This window comes from Scylla paramamosain, chromosome 4 (assembly GCF_035594125.1).
Source record: "Scylla paramamosain isolate STU-SP2022 chromosome 4, ASM3559412v1, whole genome shotgun sequence".
Lineage (NCBI taxonomy): Eukaryota > Metazoa > Arthropoda > Malacostraca > Decapoda > Portunidae > Scylla > Scylla paramamosain.
In genome coordinates, this window is record NC_087154.1 from 32,034,527 (window position 1) to 32,052,026 (window position 17,500).

At 41.2% G+C, this 17,500-nt stretch overlaps 1 protein-coding gene across 7 annotated transcripts in view; it reads left to right on the plus strand.

The window, feature by feature from the left end:
• Positions 1-17,500, plus strand: part of LOC135100010 (uncharacterized) — a 315,016-nt gene that overhangs the window by 79,754 nt on the left and 217,762 nt on the right. For all 7 annotated transcript variants that reach the window (XR_010268481.1, XM_064002831.1, XM_064002834.1 and 4 more), the window contains exon 2: positions 6,337-7,435. Coding sequence is in view for 6 of the 7 variants with exons in the window: in XM_064002831.1 (XP_063858901.1) it covers positions 7,377-7,435 (59 nt within the window). In the remaining variant the exon portion in view is untranslated. The remainder of the gene's footprint in view (positions 1-6,336; positions 7,436-17,500) is intronic.

Below are 17,500 nucleotides of genomic sequence, written 5' to 3' on the forward strand. Positions count from 1 at the left end.
GGGCAGTGCAGGGGATAAAATTGGCTTCTCGTGGGTTTCAGATCACTTACTGAAGACCGTCACAGAGGCGTGGGTTTAAGCGGAACTCTGGGATGAAGCTTGGGATCAGATTATCGAGAAAACCTTTCCCCTTCCACTCACATTATAAAAGGAACAGAGACCCTTAAGAGCTTCTGAATTAGTGCTGTTATTCACTCTGGGATTAAGTTCTCCAGGAATGTGGGAAGTATATGGTGTTCTGAGCGGGCGTCTTATTCTGGTTACTACTTGCAGCTTGGTAATGTTATATGTTTAACCTCTGATTTTTTTGTTGGATTAGGAAGATTAGGATATGATGGATTATGTTAGCTTAGTTTATGTTAGTTAAGTTAGAATTAGATTAAATTAGATTAAATCAGGTTAGGTTAGATTATGTTAGGTTAGGTTAAAGCAAGTTAGGTATAAACTAGATTAGGTAAGGTTAGGTTAGATTAGGTTAGGTTGAATCAAGTTAGGTGCGGATTAGATTAAGTTACGTTAGATTAGATTAGGTTAGGTTTAAATTATTTTACGTTATATTAGATTAGGTTAGGTTAAATCAGGCTAGATTCATGTTAGGTTAAATCAGGTTAAGTACAAATCAGATTAGGTAAGCTTAGGTTAGATTAGGTTAGGTTGAATTAAGTTAGGTACAGATTAGATTAGGTTACGTTAGGTTAGCTTAGATTAGATTATGTTAGGTTAAATTATGTTAGGTTAGATTAACTTACAAGGTTAAATTATGATAGGTTAGATTAACTTACATATAAGTAATGTAAGGATAGATTAATTCCTGTTGCAGCATCTGTCTTTAGAGTGTGTTAAATGACGATATGTTCGGTCAGTCCCTTTTGCTGCATCAGTTTCCCGAACGAGATGCCTCAAGGTAGTAACTTTTAGTGACCTGATACTATGATAATCTCCTTTAACATGTTCATTTCCTCTAGTTCAATTACACTTTCGAAATAAACCAACAATCTTTAAAAGTAATCCGTTTGTATTACTGTGTGTGACGTACCAGCTAGTCACGATGAGATTCCATTTGTCACGTTCATTTTCATTCACTGCGTTGCATTACATCCGAGATTAACCGATGATTCAGTCCTCTTGTCGCATCGCTGGCGGACACTGATGCGGATGTACAGTATAAGCTCCCTCTTTCCCTCCCCCTCGTTCTCCGTTCCTCAAGCGGCGCATCAGTGGGCGGTGAATCGTAATGATGAGGAGAGCTCGCATAAAACCAATGGACGACATGTGGGGCTGCGGGGCTCATGAGGGGCGCTGCATCTTCCGAAGTACCAAAGTTTTCATAGCTAAGAAGTGCAAAGGGTGATGTGTGTGTGTGTGTGTGTGTGTGTGTGTGTGTGTGTGTGTGTGTGTGTGTGTGTGTGTGTGTGTGTGTGTGTGTGTGTGTGTGTGTGTATGTGTGCCAGGTATGCATGTTTAGTGCTGTTTGTATTGTTATTTATTTGTTAGTTTTTTAGGTTATTTTTATTTTTATTAACTTATTCCTTACAGGTATAGATTTTTTATTGCTTTCCATGTGTGTGTGTGTGTGTGTGTGTGTGTGTGTGTGTGTGTGTGTGTGTGTGTGTGTGTGTGTGTGTGTGTGTGTGTGTGTGTGTGTGTGTGTGTGTGTGTATCGCTGCATGCATAAACAGAGCAACATAACAGGCAAAGTTCTCGTGGTGTGCAGGGCGTCATGTTCTCCACACTTGATGGAGTGGACGCGTACCTTTAACCTTTAACCTCGGCCTAATGAAATAGTACAAATACTTTTTTTCACTTTTATTCGAACATTATTGGTGGGATCATTTGTAAATATTCCTCGTTCACCAGACTCAGATTTTATCCTTCTACTTCCTTGTGATTAAAAAAACATGTGTGAGTAATTAGTTGTAGAGCAAGATTGTCTGTAGGGAAGGATGAATGTGTAATGATGACTTAATTTAAACACATTAAGCACATTATTTTGAATAATTTTTTAGATATACGAGCGGTAACTTGTAAAAAAAAAAAAAAGAAAAAGAAAAAAAACATTATATCCTTGTCTTCCTACAGTATTATTCTTCTAATTAACTCCTACTTATCTACTATTGTATTACCAGCAATGTACTTCTTTTCATACATGGTGGAACATACAGTATCTTTGTCAGTAGATTAATTAACCAAAACCACAAGCATGTTATAAGTCATTGCCATAGAAATGCTTTTATTTTTATTTTTTCAACTTCACTAGAATTATGGAACTTTGTGGTGGTGGTGGTGGTGGTTTAGGTGGTGAAGTTTTTAGGTTAGGTTGCTAGTATTTTTTGCGGGTGACGAGGCCTGGTATTGTTTGCTTGTATTTGTCTCAATTCTTAAACTCAGACGCACCAGTATTTCGTGCAACTAGAGCAGAACAACATAAGCAAGAGTTAGTTACCTGCCATTTGACCCCCAGTCTGAGGTGACCTGCCATCACCTCTTCAACTCGTCGAGTCATTTTTAACTCACTCCACGCTCATTTATGAAAATTCTTTAAAGCTGTAAATCCTCGCGTCAGCAATTTATTATAGTCCTGCCCTATATTATTCCTTCTCTTCATATGCGTGTGTGTATATATATATATATATATATATATATATATATATATATATATATATATATATATATATATATATATATATATATATATATATATATATATATATATATATATATATATATATATATATATATATATATATATATATATATATATATATATATATATATATATATATATATATATATATATATATATATATATATATATATATATGCGTTCATGGATTTGTTAACTCTCTCTCTCTCTCTCTCTCTCTCTCTCTCTCTCTCTCTCTCTCTCTCTCTCTCTCTCTCTCTCTCTCTCTCTCTCTCTCTCTCTCTCTCTGTCGTCACTTTCTCATGCCTGTTCTTTTATTTATTTATTTATTTTTTCTAAGGCATCTTTGTTCCTCCCACCGCTGTTACGTTTTCTCTTTTCCGTCTTTTTTGTTGTACTCTTTTATTTCTGTCGTCTCATTTTATTTCTTACTTTCTTTTTATCCCTCTCTCTCTCTCTCTCTCTCTCCTTTCCTTCCATTTCTGATCTTATTCAGCGTCTCTTTCGTGGAGACAAAAGTTTGAAAGCTTTGGCGCACAGTCCGTGTGATTTACTGCAAACTCCTGCTTGCCAGCCAAGACTCCGCCTGCTTCAGCACTCCAGCACTCATCGCTGAGGAGGAGGAGGAGGAGGAGAAGGAGGAAGGAGGAGGAGGAGGAGGAGGAGGAGGAGGAGGAGGAGGAGGAGGAGGAGGAGGAGGAGGAGGAGGAGGAGGAGGAGGGGGAAGAAGAAGAAAAGGAGGAAGAAGAGTAAAAGTGAAAGAGAAGTGGAGAAGAAAAGTGATTTAGGAAAATGGAGGGAAAGAGGAAGAAGTGTTGGAAGTAGGGGAGAGAGAAGAGGAGAAAGAGAAACAGAGGTAAAAGAAAACAAGAAAAGTATATAGAAAAGAAGTGGAGATGATACAAATAGTAAAGGATGAAAGAAAAGAAGAAAACTATCAGTAGAGGAGTGGGGAGAGAGAGAGATAAAAAAAAAAGGCTGGAGGTGATGTAAACAAGAAAGAGAGAGAGAAAGAAAAGAAGAAGAAGAAAAAAAAAAGAAGCTATAAATAATACTTGTGTTTGTGTTGCTGCATAAATACATCCGTGGGAAGACTGTGAATGAAATGTCGAGGCAGGGTCCGGAACACCTTCATTTGTGCTGCAGGTGAGGCCATACAGCTGACGTCTGTTCTGCCATTGCTGCTGGGGTGACTGGGCTGCGATGGACTGAGAGAAGTCATGACCTCTGTTTTAGTATAGTCAGAGTTTGCTGTTTGCTGTCTCGTGGATGGTTGAGCTGCTCACTTGACCTGCTGAATGGTTGGATAATGATGCACTGGAATGGATTAGGATGGTTCAGGTTATTTTAGGCTTCGTCAACTGGAGTAACAACAACGATACTATAGAGGGTGATAAAGAAGGCATGACAGAGGACTAGAATGAGAGACGAGAGAAACCTTGCTGGTGTGGCCTGGAGTAGAGGAGTTAAGGGGGGCTTTTCATATCCTGCAGTGAAATAATTGGGTGATGATGATGATAATGAGGAGGAGGAGGAAGAGGAGGAGGAGGAGGAGGAGGACGACGACGACGATAACTATAATGATGATGATAATGATGATGATGATGATGATTAGACTTAAGCAATAACGATCTTGATAACTTTGGAATGTAGTAGGTATGCTGGGCTCGGTTGGTTTGAGCTACTATGGGTTAGTTGAGGCGGCTTTGAACTGTTGAAATGTTGACTAGAATCTGTGGCTGTGGTGCGGTGAGCTGCGGTGCGCCGGGCTGGTTGTGTGTGTGGCTTTGTTGGCATTAATTGTTCGTGGAATCAATGCAGACCGTTAGAGTGGTCAGGAGGTACAGAAGCAATTAATCTTCATTCTTTTTGTAACCTTTGCATTGTTTGGCTTGAGTTGTGCGAGCATGTTGTGTTTACGTGATAAGATTGATGCATCAGTTACGAGTCCATCCGGGAACTGTATCCGCTTCGTTATCTTCGTAAATAATCCAGATCATTGTTTTTCTTTTAGCGATTATAAGTTTTTTTTTTTTTATTTGTGTGTGTGTGTGTGTGTGTGTGTGTGTGGGCGTGTTCAAGTAGAGATAGAATCGTCAGGTTCAGCGCTGGTTTGCTTCATCGAGACAGCTGTCATGGGAGGTATACAGTTAGAGGGAGGAGGAGGAAGAATAGGGAGGGAAGAAGAAGAATAGTTGAGGGAGGTAACTAAAGCATGAACTCCTTTTCATTCTTGTATTATTCATTGCAGGTGATGTTTGAAGACAGCTGGAAGAGGTGCAATTAGGGAGAGGGAGAGAGGGAGTAGTGGAGGGAGGTAACCAGAACACACTCATTTTCATTCTTTTATTATTCACTGCAGGGAAGATTTTACTACGTTTTATTCATACATATTCAATTGGATGTCTGTTATAAATGATTTCAGCATAACCAAAGTAAAAAAAAGTAATGAAAGAAATGCACGTCTATATTCAGTATTTTGTACGTAATACACTACGTAAGACTTTATTTCATAGATGTATCGTACCTTAATCACCCTTATTAACTTGTATATATCTGGTATTCATGAATGCAAGAAATACACCTGAAAATACAATCAGATTGCTATATACATAAAAAAAAAAAAAATCATTCTCGGTATTCTTAACATTATACTCCAGGCTTTCTTCCACAGGTGTATCGTGTCCTAGCCAGCCTTATTAACTCACATGAAAAAAAATAGTAACAGCATCAAAAAGGCACGCTCTTCCCAGGCACTCTTAACATAACATCCACATTTTCTTTGCGCTGCCATATCGTGAGGCTGTGCAGTAGGGCAAGAGTACTGTACTACACGTTAGGAACATAAAGGCTAATGGACTTTACGTTAGCGCACAATACGAGGCCCTCCAGCTTCCACACAAAGGAGCGGGGAGGGAAGGCTGAGGCGCTGCTTTAGGAGAGCCGCCGCCGTGCCCTGAGAGGAAGGAAATCTCGGTCAGGGGTCATTGCCGGTTTATCCCAACACGGCGAGGCTTTTTGCGGCGCGGCTGTGACGTCAAAGGATCCGAGGCGAGATGGTGCAGCCTGATAGCGGAGACTACTTACCTGCGCGCCACACCTGCTTGGGGCGTGCAGGAAGTGACAGGTGTGTTTTATGATCACCTGAGCATCGCTGGAAGGAAGAGGAAGAGGAGCACGAGCACAGAAAGAAAAGGGGAGGAGAAGAGAAGGACTGAGGCAGAAGAAAGAAAGGAGAGGAAGACGGAGGCGGCGGATACCGGGGCTTTGTCTGATAACAGTACCAAAGGTGATGAGGAGCACCTGGGTCTGAGTGTGGCGCCGCTCAGGTCTTTGCTCCCCTGCCTCGCCTTTCCATCATTATTTCTAGTTTTCTCACCCGGAAATGCTGCGGAAGGAAACGTTGCTGGTTACAACATTAAGTGAGGGAGGGAGGAGGATGAGGGAGGGGAGGAGGGAGCTACGAGTTGTAAATAAATCACGTTATTACGATATTAAATTTACTTTGGTAATATGAGTACTTAACTGTTTTTGATGGAGATATTAAATACTTTACAAAAAGGCCAACACAACACTGCTTCCACAAATAACATGAATTTCAAAGTAAAAACAAGATGAGAGTTACTCATTGTTGTACAGATGAATAACTCATAGAGTACAACATTATTAATTAAGTCCTTGACATTTTCCAGGTATGACATTGTGAGGCAGTTGAATGGAATGACAAGACACATAAAGAAAGAAGATGAAAGGAGAATTTGCTGCGCCTCATCAAAGTCTTCCCGGGAGGAACGCTGTTGCCTCCTAGTCCTCTGTTGGCACTTCCTGGAAAGCGCCCGAGTAGGAGTTCCAGAAGCAAGGGCACGTGAGGATACTTGGTGCAGCAGGAGCCAGAGGACGCGGCGGCGATCCCTGGAGTAACAGAAGTAAGAGGAGTTGAGGATCCTTGGAGCAGCAGAGGGAAGAGATGCCTGAATTATTGGATCACAGGACATGGTGATCCTTGAAGTAACAGAAGTAAGAGGAGATGCCTGAAGTATCTAAACAGAGGACGTGGTGATCCTTGGAGTAACAGAAGTAAGAGCTGAAGATCCTTGGAGTAGCAAGAGGAAGAAGAGGTCAGGGAACTTTTGGGTTAGTGGAAGGAATAGATGATCCTTGGAATAGCAACACAGAGGAAGTGGAGATCTTTGAAGTAGCCGAAGCAAGAAGACAAAATGGTTCTATGCAAGGGTAATGAAGGATCCCTGGCAGCCATTCCGGAATCAACACAGCGGAGGGAAAAGAAGTGAATGTCTCTTCTGGTGAATACAGCATTGCAGTGGTGAACGAAGGATGACTAGCAGTGTAGCAGTGAATAATGAATGATTGTAATGCCTAGTGACGTCAGAGCTCTAGCGGTACAGTGTATAGTGCTCTTGTATAATGAAATTATACGAATACTGAAAAAAAATATATAAGTAAAAATAAGTGAAACCAGTGAAAAATCGAGATCGTCACGAAAAAAATACAGGAAAACAATAAAATAAAAAAAAACTACAAAGAACAAAGAAAGAAAATAAAAGAAAGAAAATAAAAGAAAGAGAAAACAATGATCGAGGTGAAGGAAAACGTGATTACAGTACGTACTGACTAACACAGTGAAGTGAACTGGAAGTGAGACAGACAGAAATAGAAACAGAGGAAGAGAGAGAGAGAGGAAGAGAGAAGAAGAAGAAAAAGGGGAGCACTGATGACCACTATCCGGCAAGCACCTGCCTCCCTACCTGCCTCCCTGCTCCGCCAATCAAGGTAAGTGGCGCGGCCCATTCCCCATATACGTGTTCATTTTACGCTTTCAGTCCATCATTCGGAGGCCAGGACGTACCCCGCGGCGCCCAGCTGGTGAGTGAGGAGCGGGTGTGAGACGGCAGGGACAGACAGGCAGAGAAAAGCATACAAAGGAAAAAGATATGTACAAGAAATCTTAGACATTTACTAAAGACAGATGCAGACAGGCGTAGACAGTTATAGATTTCCACAGGGAGGTTTAGACAGGTACAATTAAGCGTAGTCTGAAATAAATACTTACAACTAAAACATATAAACAGGAACATACAGGCAGGTACAAATACGAGTAGAAATAGACACATATAGGCGCAAACAGGCATAGATAATACAGAAAGGTTTAGAGACGTACAGGCAGGCACAAACAAGGACAGACAGACATGGAGAGACAAATACAAATAGGAAACGATAGACACGAAGGCACAAAAAAAAAAAAAAAAAAAAAAACTGATACAGGCATAAGCAGATAAGACAGGCACAAACAAACACAGGAAGACATACAAAGACACAAATTGGCACATACAAACATACAGTAAGTTATTCCATCAACACTGATGGGTCTTAGAAACCACATCATAGCTCAACGTAGATATATGTAATGGATTAGCAACTAAGGGATGGAAAACAAAAGGCAAGGGAGACAAAAATTCAAATAGAGACGTGCTAAGTTGTGCTGGGGTGGCCTTGGATAAATGTGTAGCTGTAGGAAGTTTTTCTTTTCATGTAACAGGGCCAGAAAAAAAAAAAAAAAAAAAAAAAAAAAAAACTAAAAGGTTCACTGAAGGTACTGGCCTCTAAAAAGTACAGTCAGAAAAGGATTATCCAAAAAAATTTATAAGTACCTTGAAACTTCCCTCTTGGAACAGCAAAGTAGAGAACGTGAGAGAAAGTCTTTAGAAATAGGCAGGCTAGTTATGTACAGGAACTCCCACGTCTTGCAGCAGCTTCCCTTGTTTTATGTCCCTATGGTCCTGTCCTGCAGTGAATCACATACGCTGATGGTGATGATAAATAATGATGATGGCAGTGGTGGTGATGGTGGTGGATACACAGTATATAGGTAGCCACGAGAAACCATGATACATACTTAACTGTCCAATTTGTTATCCCACAGGTAGATACAAGTAGATACAGGTAACCGCAATTGGTCGTTGAGGGTATTAGAGTGTCACATCTTGTTGTTATGTATGGTTCCTAATACTGTAGTCTTGTTCCTGGCCATGTCGTAAGGTAAAGGGGCAGTCAAGGGGAGTAATTACGCACGCCCGTTCGCTGTCATATTTATCGTTTTGAAGGTACATTTACAGGTAACCACTACCAGCAGGAAGCCACGCTGGAGTTCATTAGGGTTAGGGACAGACAGCAGGGCGGGACTGTGTTGGTTAAGGTAAGATGAATATTTGAAAGGGTTTTTATTATCATTATTATTATTATAATCCATGTTTGCTTCTATTCTGATTATATAGTTGCTAATGGAGCTTGACAAGTGGACGTTACACAAGGGAATAATGAGATGTTTGTATGGATGCGTGCGGCAAGACAGTGTTGGTTGAGATATGAGGAATGTTGATTTTAGAGGATTTTTTTCATTATAATATATTTTTTTGGTTATTATTGTCAGTTTATACTTGCTAATTAAGCTCGACAGATTAATTCTACATAACACTGGCGAGTAATGAAAAGTTTTCGTTTGGCTGAGTGCGACAGGACGTTGTCGGTTAAGATGAAACGAAAGTTGATTCTAAAGCATTTTTTTTTTTATCATCTTTCTAGGTTATCATTCTCAGTTTCTTTACTTGCGCTGCTGGAGCTCGACGGGATAACTTTCCATAACATAGACGAGTAATGAAAAATTCTTGTATGGTTGAGAGTGACGGCACAGTATGAGTGAACACACGACGAATGTTAAATTTAAAGGACTTTCCCGTATTAGGTATCTTCCTTGGTTATCTTCGTCAGTTTATATACTTGCTAATGAAGCTTGACGGGTTGACTTTACGCAGCACAGGCGAGTAATGAAAAAAAAAAAAAAAAAGAATCTTGCATGGTTGAGTGTGACAGTACACGTCGGCAATTTGAAGTGTTTTTTTTTCATTATCTGCAATTCTGTATGCTACCAGGTTGGAAAGCGATTTAGCGTGACACACTTTTCATTCCAAGCTTTCATCTGCCGTGTGGGATATATTAATATTAAGCGCTACCGTTCTCAGAAATAATAGAAACGTGGTTTTATTAGTAATGATATGTGTGTTAGTGTGTTCAGCCTAGCGTGATTAAACGAGTGTGGTTGTAGGAAATGATAAAGAGAGAGAAGCTATTTGTTTCCAAGGATTCTGTAATTACTCTTTCCCTTTCCCTGGTAGTACGTGAAGGGCTATACTCGTATGATGAGGAGACTAAAAGCGGAAAGATTGAGAAAGATATGACGACATTTGACGTGAAGAGATTACACACACACACACACACACACACACACACACACACACACACACACACACACACACACACACACACACACACACACACACACACACACACACACACACACACACACACACACACAGCCACACCAGTACAGTTCCACACAGTCTGCTCCAGGTTATAAGCTCTTCGGTGTCAAAATGTTCAGCCCCGTCCTAAAGTTACAAGACCCACAGTTGAGCAACAAAAACTACAGCACAACTTTTACTACTCCCTCACTCTCCTTTCCGCCCTACAAATACAATGAAGGGGAGAGCCTCTGAAATACCCCTCTCCCACCTAACCCATCCACACACACACACACACACACACACACACACACACACACACACACACACACACACACACACACACACACACACACACACACACACACACACACACACACACACACACACACACACACACACACACACACACACACACACACACACACACACACACACACACACACACACACACACACACACACACACACACACACACACCTGTATCTTAACCTGCGCGAACCTGTAAGTGACTCTCAGGTGTAGTAGGTCATCCTAAACTTGATCAGAGAGAGAGAGAGAGAGAGAGAGAGAGAGAGAGAGAGAGAGAGAGAGAGAGAGAGAGAGAGAGAGAGAGAGAGAGAGAGAGAGAGAGAGAGCGCCTTTATTTTTTGTTAATTTAGTGGTATTTTTCGCTTTGGAGAAAATTGCAGCGGCTAGGAAGTAATGAATGTATTAATGAGCACAGGACTTGTTAAGGCGCACTTTTTGTTAATGTGACTGGTAGATATATTGGCACATGTTTTAATCTACTCGTATGTTTGAATTGTTTCTCGGTCCAGTAGGGAGCTCTTGCCCAGTGCACTAATGCCTGAAATGAGTGTTGTAAATATTTATATTATTCGTAGACTGTTGCTATATTCCGGCACCAGTTCTTGTAAAATTCGTAAACATCACATATTTAGGCATAGTGTCGGATGTTTCGGTGTCTCATGTCGACGATTTCAACAGATTGTAATGGAAGCTGTTGGGATTTTCAGGAGTGTTTAAATAATTGTAGTAATAGTTTATAGGGTAACTGCCACGTGTAGGCCTGATGGCATCTGGCACCTTCCATTATTTCCTTATGTTCCTATCTCCTTATAACAAAAACTCAGCAACATATAAAAAAAAAATATATATACTAGCAATCAACCTAATCATCTCTGTGACCTCTAAGAATAGTCCTAATGAGAAAACGAAAAACCCCAAGAACTCAAACAATTAACACACACAAGACACACCAATAAAAACAGTCACATAATACACGTACACTAGAATATGTATATGTATATTACCACAGCGAGCCATCCAACCGGTGAGGCAGGCAGCCAGGCCAATCTGCCCGCCGGACCTGCCCCGTTCATCCACCCGCCCTCCTCGCTGGTATGTAAATGCGATGAATTTAAATGGTCGATGAAAGAGATGAGAGGCGATGGGTGAAGGGTCGCGGGCCTGTTATTGTTGCCGGGTCCACGTGCACGGGGGAGGAGCCCTGGCTTTTTGGGTCACTTGCCTTACACGAATATTGCACTGGATATGCGATGAAAGGGTGTCACCGGAACGTGGCAGAGAGAGAGAGAGAGAGAGAGAGAGAGAGAGAGAGAGAGAGAGAGAGAGAGAGAGAGAGAGAGAGAGAGAGAGAGAGAGAGTTTTCTTTATCCTCCATGCTTTATTATTCTACTCTACCTTGTTTTCGTGTTTTTTTTGTCTCTATGTATTCGTTCTTTTCCTGTAATTCTCGTTCCCTTTTCTGCCTTGTTTAATTTTGTTTCCTGTAGTTGTTTTGTTTTCATCATTCTTCCCACCCTTCCGTCTTTCTTCATTCTCGCTATCCTTCCTTTTTACGTAAGCGTCCTATTTTCTCTCCATCCTTTCTCTTCCTTCCTCCTTCCTGTTATTACTTCGTCTCTGGTAAGGTCACACACACACACACACACACACACACACACACACACACACACACACACACACACACACACACACACACACACACACACACACACACACACACACACACACACACACACACACACACACACACACACACACACACACACACACACACACACACACACACACACACACACACACACACGTCCATATTTTTCTTGTCCGATTTTCTCTTTTCATTCTTAACGCGACTTGGTTTCGTACCTTTTAATCCGTCTCTCTTCTCTTCCTATTTCCCACTTTCCTTTCCTCATGTCCTCAATTCCTCCTTTTTTTTTTTTTTAGTCCGTGATCTTATTACTCCAAATTTTTATCATTTATTCTTTCATGTTCTCTATTTTATTTTCTTGTAACCTATGATGTCATTACTCCTCTGTTTATTTTCTTCTTTTCTTTCTCTCTTTGCCCTCCATTTCTCCTTTTTCTTCTAATCATCTTATTAGTCTTTTTCATTTTATTTCTTTCCTTCTCATGTTCTGCGCCTCTCTCTTCCCAATTATATTTCAACCTATATGCTCTTGTTACCATTATTAACATTCTTTCTTTCTTTTTTTTCATTTTCCTTTGTCTTTTTTGCTCTTTTATTTAGTGGTCTCTTTTTTTTTACGTTTTCCATGCGTTTCTTTATATTTTCTTATTTTTTCGTCCTCCTCCCACTCTTCTGTTTTTTTTTTCTTAGTATATTTCTCTTGTTTTTTACTTTTTTTTTTCCCACTCACTAGTCTTTATCTTCTACTTGCTTCCCACGTCTTCCTAGATTTTTTTCTTCATTTTCCTCCTACTCACCTCCTTTTGCTTTCTTTTATTTTATTTTGTCTTGTGACCTCTTTCTTAAAATCTTTCTTTCTTTCTTTTACTTTTTACTTTCTCATTAGTTCTTTTATTTATTTGCCCTTAACTTCCTCCTCCTCCTCCTCCTCCTCCTCCTCCTCCATCACCGCCCTCTCCAACAATTTTCCTACTGACTGCTTCGTTTGCCTCGAGACTTCTAAGTTAAACATTACCTGATTTCTTCATACTAAGAGTCACTCCAAGATGCTACATTTTATCTCTCGTTTGTATTCCTTTAAAGGGGATGATGATGACCCAGGAAATTGTGTGTGTGTGTGTGTGTGTGTGTGTGTATGTGTGTGTGTGTGTTTCCATCTTTATTATTCATTGTTTTGATTTTTTTCTTTCTTTCTTGCCTTTTTTTAAGACTTTTTCACTTTTCTTAATTTTTATTTATTTTTTGTTTTGAATACTTCATTTTCATCTCTCTCTCTCTCTCTCTCTCTCTCTCTCTCTCTCTCTCTCTCTCTCTCTCTCTCTCTCTCTCTCTCTCTCTCTCTCTCTCTCTCTCTCTCTCTCTCTCTCTCTCTCTCTCTGCAAGTAACTCCTTTCCTCTGCTCGTACTGTACCTGATTGCGTCTGTAAGAGTGAGTGAGTGAGTGCGTGGGTGCGTGCGTGTGTGTGTGTGTGTGTGTGTGTGTGTGTGTGTGTGTGTGTGTGTGTGTGTGTGTGTGTGTGTGTGTGTGTGTGTGTGTGTGTGTGTGTTTCCATGTAACAAACACACACGAAGTAGAGTAAAGAGCGAAAGTTAAAAACACAATTTAAATGAAAGAAAAGGAAAGACTAACACGTGACCTGCTTCTCTTGACGCCAGACTGACATGAATACTTTTATATTTATTTTTTATGCCTTTTTTTCCCCCTTGGTCTGTGCTCTCTCTCTCGCCCTCTCTCTCTCTCTCTCTCTCACTCCCTCCATTCACCCAAGTCCTCCCTCATCTGCAGTCGACCCGCTCCCTCCGCCATGCATTAAGACCTTTCGCAATCCTCGTCACACACACTCTCTCTCTGACCCCATCGGCTTTCCCTCCCCTCCCCTCTCCTACTCTCTCTCTCTCTCTCTCTCTCTCTCTCTCTCTCTCTCTCTCTCTCTCTCTCTCTCTCTCTCTCTGTGTGTGTGTGTGTGTGTGTGTGTGTGTGTGTGTGTGTGTGTGTGGTTTTAATTTGTTTCTTCCGGAGCAAATCTTTCCTAGTAATCTCTGTACAGGTTAGATTTAAAATGACAAAGTTAGATTTAAGAAAAAGGTGGGAATGAATTGGTTCTCCAGTATAGTGTTAGATGAATGGAATGGACTCAGTGATCAGGCTGTTAGTACTGAGTCATTTAACAGCTTCAAAAGACGATTAGACAGATTTATAGATGAGGATGATCGTGGAAATAGGTAGGGATGCTTTGTGCGGCGGCTGCCACGTGGAGTCCTGGCTGCCTCTTGCCGCTTCCCTTATTTTCTTACGTTCTTGAGTCGTGTTTGAATTCCTTAATATTAAAGTGTGTATTATACTCCGATAAAAGGTCACTTGAAAATCGTGCGAAGTACATCACTATTAATCTAAACAGTCAATATCGTAATTATTTTTCTCCTATATCTTTTTTGGAGCATTGATGTGAAAACTCCCACGCTCACCTGTTCTGGAGTACTGGCCAGTCTTACCACGTACTTCTCTCCTTCTTCTACTACTCCTCCTCCCTCCTCCTCGTTCTCCTTCTCCTCCTCCCAACAAGGCCTGAGAATAGCAGTAATGGGCATCAGCGACAGTAAAGGCACATCACACGCCCCTTGAGAGGCCTGCCGGTAACCGTTGAGAGGTACACAGTGTTACACAACGGCACGGTCTGGCCGCCTGCCATCAAGTGACTGAGCTGACCTGAGGAAACACCAAGCCTGCGTGTCACACTCAGCCTGATTTATGTATCACTTATGCCAGCTTGGCTTTTCTTCTTTTTTCTTCGTAATTTTCTTCTTCGCCTTGATGATTTTCTTGATTTTCCTCTCGATTTGTTTTTGTTTTTTTATTTCTTGTTCTTGTTCTTTTTATTCTTCGTCTTGATTTTCTTTTTTCTTTTTTTTTGTTGTTGTTATTGTTGTTGTTGTTGTTGTTGTTGTTGTTGTTGTTGTTGTTTTTGTTGTTCTTCTTCTTTCTTGGTATCGTTTCACTTCTCATCCTGCTTTATTTAATCTTCCCTGCTGTGCTCATCTTGTATCCTTTCCTCTTTATTCGTTGTTTGTAGACCTTTTCCTTATCTTCCTTTTCCTTGTGTTAATCTTCCTCCTCCTCCTCCTCCTCCTCCTCCTCCTCCTCCTCCTCCTCCTCCTCCTCCTCCTCCTCAAGAGTGAATTACGTTACCCTCCCCCAGAGAGTAAAATTCTTTTCAAGGTCGCTCTTATTTTCTTTTTTTTTTTTTATCCTAGGATCGCTTTTGCTGTCCTATTTATTTAATTTTTTTATCTCCCCCACTCTCTCTCTCTCTCTCTCTCTCTCTCTCTCTCTCTCTCTCTCTCTCTCTCTCTCTCTCTCTCTCTCTCTCTCTCTCTCTCTCTCTCTCTCTCTCTCTCTCTCTCTCTCTCTCTCTCTCTCTCTCTCTCTCTCTCTCTCTCTCTCTCTCTCTCTGATCTTCTTCCCTGTCATTATCTATCAAGCGTCCTGTACTTAATAGCTTTTTCTTGTCCTTTCTTCTTCCTCCTCCTCTTTTCCTCTTTCCTCTCATACACGGCTCGGGAAGTGAGGCTTAGGTGGCTTGTTATCATTATTTTTTCTTGTAGTTTTTGTTGTTTTTGTTGCTGTTGCTGGTGGTGGTGATGGTGGTGGTGGTGTCATTATTGTCGTGTTTGTTGTTGCTACTACAACTTACTACTACTACTACTACTACTACTACTACTACTACTACTACTACTACTACTACTACTACTACTACTACTACTACTACTACTACTACTACTACTACTACTACTACCACCACCACCACCACCATCGTTGTTGATATAACTCTTGAAATTTAAGTAGAAATAAAAGAACTAATCACACCACTATTCTCTCCTCCCTCCCTCCCTCCATACAGTACAACATTCAGTCCCTGTTCATTCTCTCTCTCTCTCTCTCTCTCTCTCTCTCTCTCTCTCTCTCTCTCTCTCTCTCTCTCTCTCTCTCTCTCTCTCTCTCTCTCTCTCTCTCTCTCTCCATTCACTCCACACATTCATTTTTCCCTCCCTCTTTCTCTCCCTTCCTGTCTCCAAAGCTCTCGACCCCCTCCATTCTCTTCCCTACCTCTCCTCCTCCTCCTCCTCCTCCTCCTCCTCCTCCTCCTCCTCCTCCTCCTCCTCCTCCTCCTCCTCCTCCTCCTCCTCTCCTTCCTCTCAGGCAGGCAGGTGAGTGAGGCAGGTGAGGGAGGCAGGTGACAAGGTGCCCCCTCATTAGTTCACAGGCCGAAGGGTGTGTCACCATGCCCTCTTTTCACTCCTTCTCCGCCTCCGCCTCCTAAGGGTGTGTCGCCGTGTCCTCTTTACTCTCTTCTTCCTCCTCCTCCTCCTTCTTCTTCTTCTTCTTCTTCTTCTTCTTCTTCTTCTTCTTCTTCTTCTTCTTCTTCTCGTCCTTGTCGTCGTCGTCCTTCACCGCTGCAGGGGCGCACGAGGGCCGCTTAACGAGGGAACAGCTGTGAGCGTCTCATTCCCCCACAAACAACTATTATGGATGCCTGTATTTCTCTAGTACTTCCTTTGTCGGGAATGTGTTCTGTCCTTGCTGATAACCTAGGGATGTCGGCTGCTTTCTCTCTCTCTCTCTGTCTCTCTCTCTCTCTCTCTCTCTCTCTCTCTCTCTCTCTCTCTCTCTCTCTCTCTCTCTCTCTCTCTCTCTCTCTCTCCTGTTCTTGCCTTAGTTGATAGTATTTCTTTATTGATGATTAGGTAGTTGTTTTTTGTTGTTCGTTGTACAGTAATACGTTGCGTGGTGAAGAATATATTGTTATTGTCATATGGCTCACGTATTGAGTTTTTTTTATATAGTTTATGTTTGTCTTTTTACGTGTTAATGTTCAAAGATTATTATTTCCCGTGTATTTTTATTTTTTATTTTCATTTTTTATCTTTTATTGGTGTTTGTTATTTTTAGGTACTGTTAATCTTATCTCTTCTTATTCAGTCTCAGTTTATAATCCCACGAATCCCTTTTTTGCATTTATCACATGTATTAGTAATCACTGTGTACAATTTTTTTCCATCTTACGTTACATCCCTCGTCCAATCACGCCTTTGAATCTCACCATTACTTGATTTAAACCTCGGTGACATGCTGCCATCGACCTGTTCATTTACTTTCCCTTATCATGACAGCTTGAAGATTCTCGATATAACATTTCCTTTCTGGCTATCACTTTTTACTCATCACTGCTCCAGATACTCGTAGACTGATGCCCTCCTTCCTGTGTGTGTGTGTGTGTGTGTGTGTGTGTGTGTGTGTGTGTGTGTGTGATATTAATCCTTTATTGGAGGAAAAGTTTTTAGTCTTCTTGGCAGAGGTCATTGCGCTTCTGTGCTGGCTAATTAGGTGAGGTGCAGACAGATACCGTGATTCACTGGAGCTGGGTGTAAGGCGAGCAGGAGGAGCAGGAGCAGTAGGAGGAGGAAACGAGGAGGAGGAGGAGGAGGAGGAGGAGGAGGAAGGGAATGGATTGAAAATAGGGAAATAGGAAGAAATAATCTCAATAGAAAATATAAATTCTAAGCTCTGAAAAAAAAAAGTCT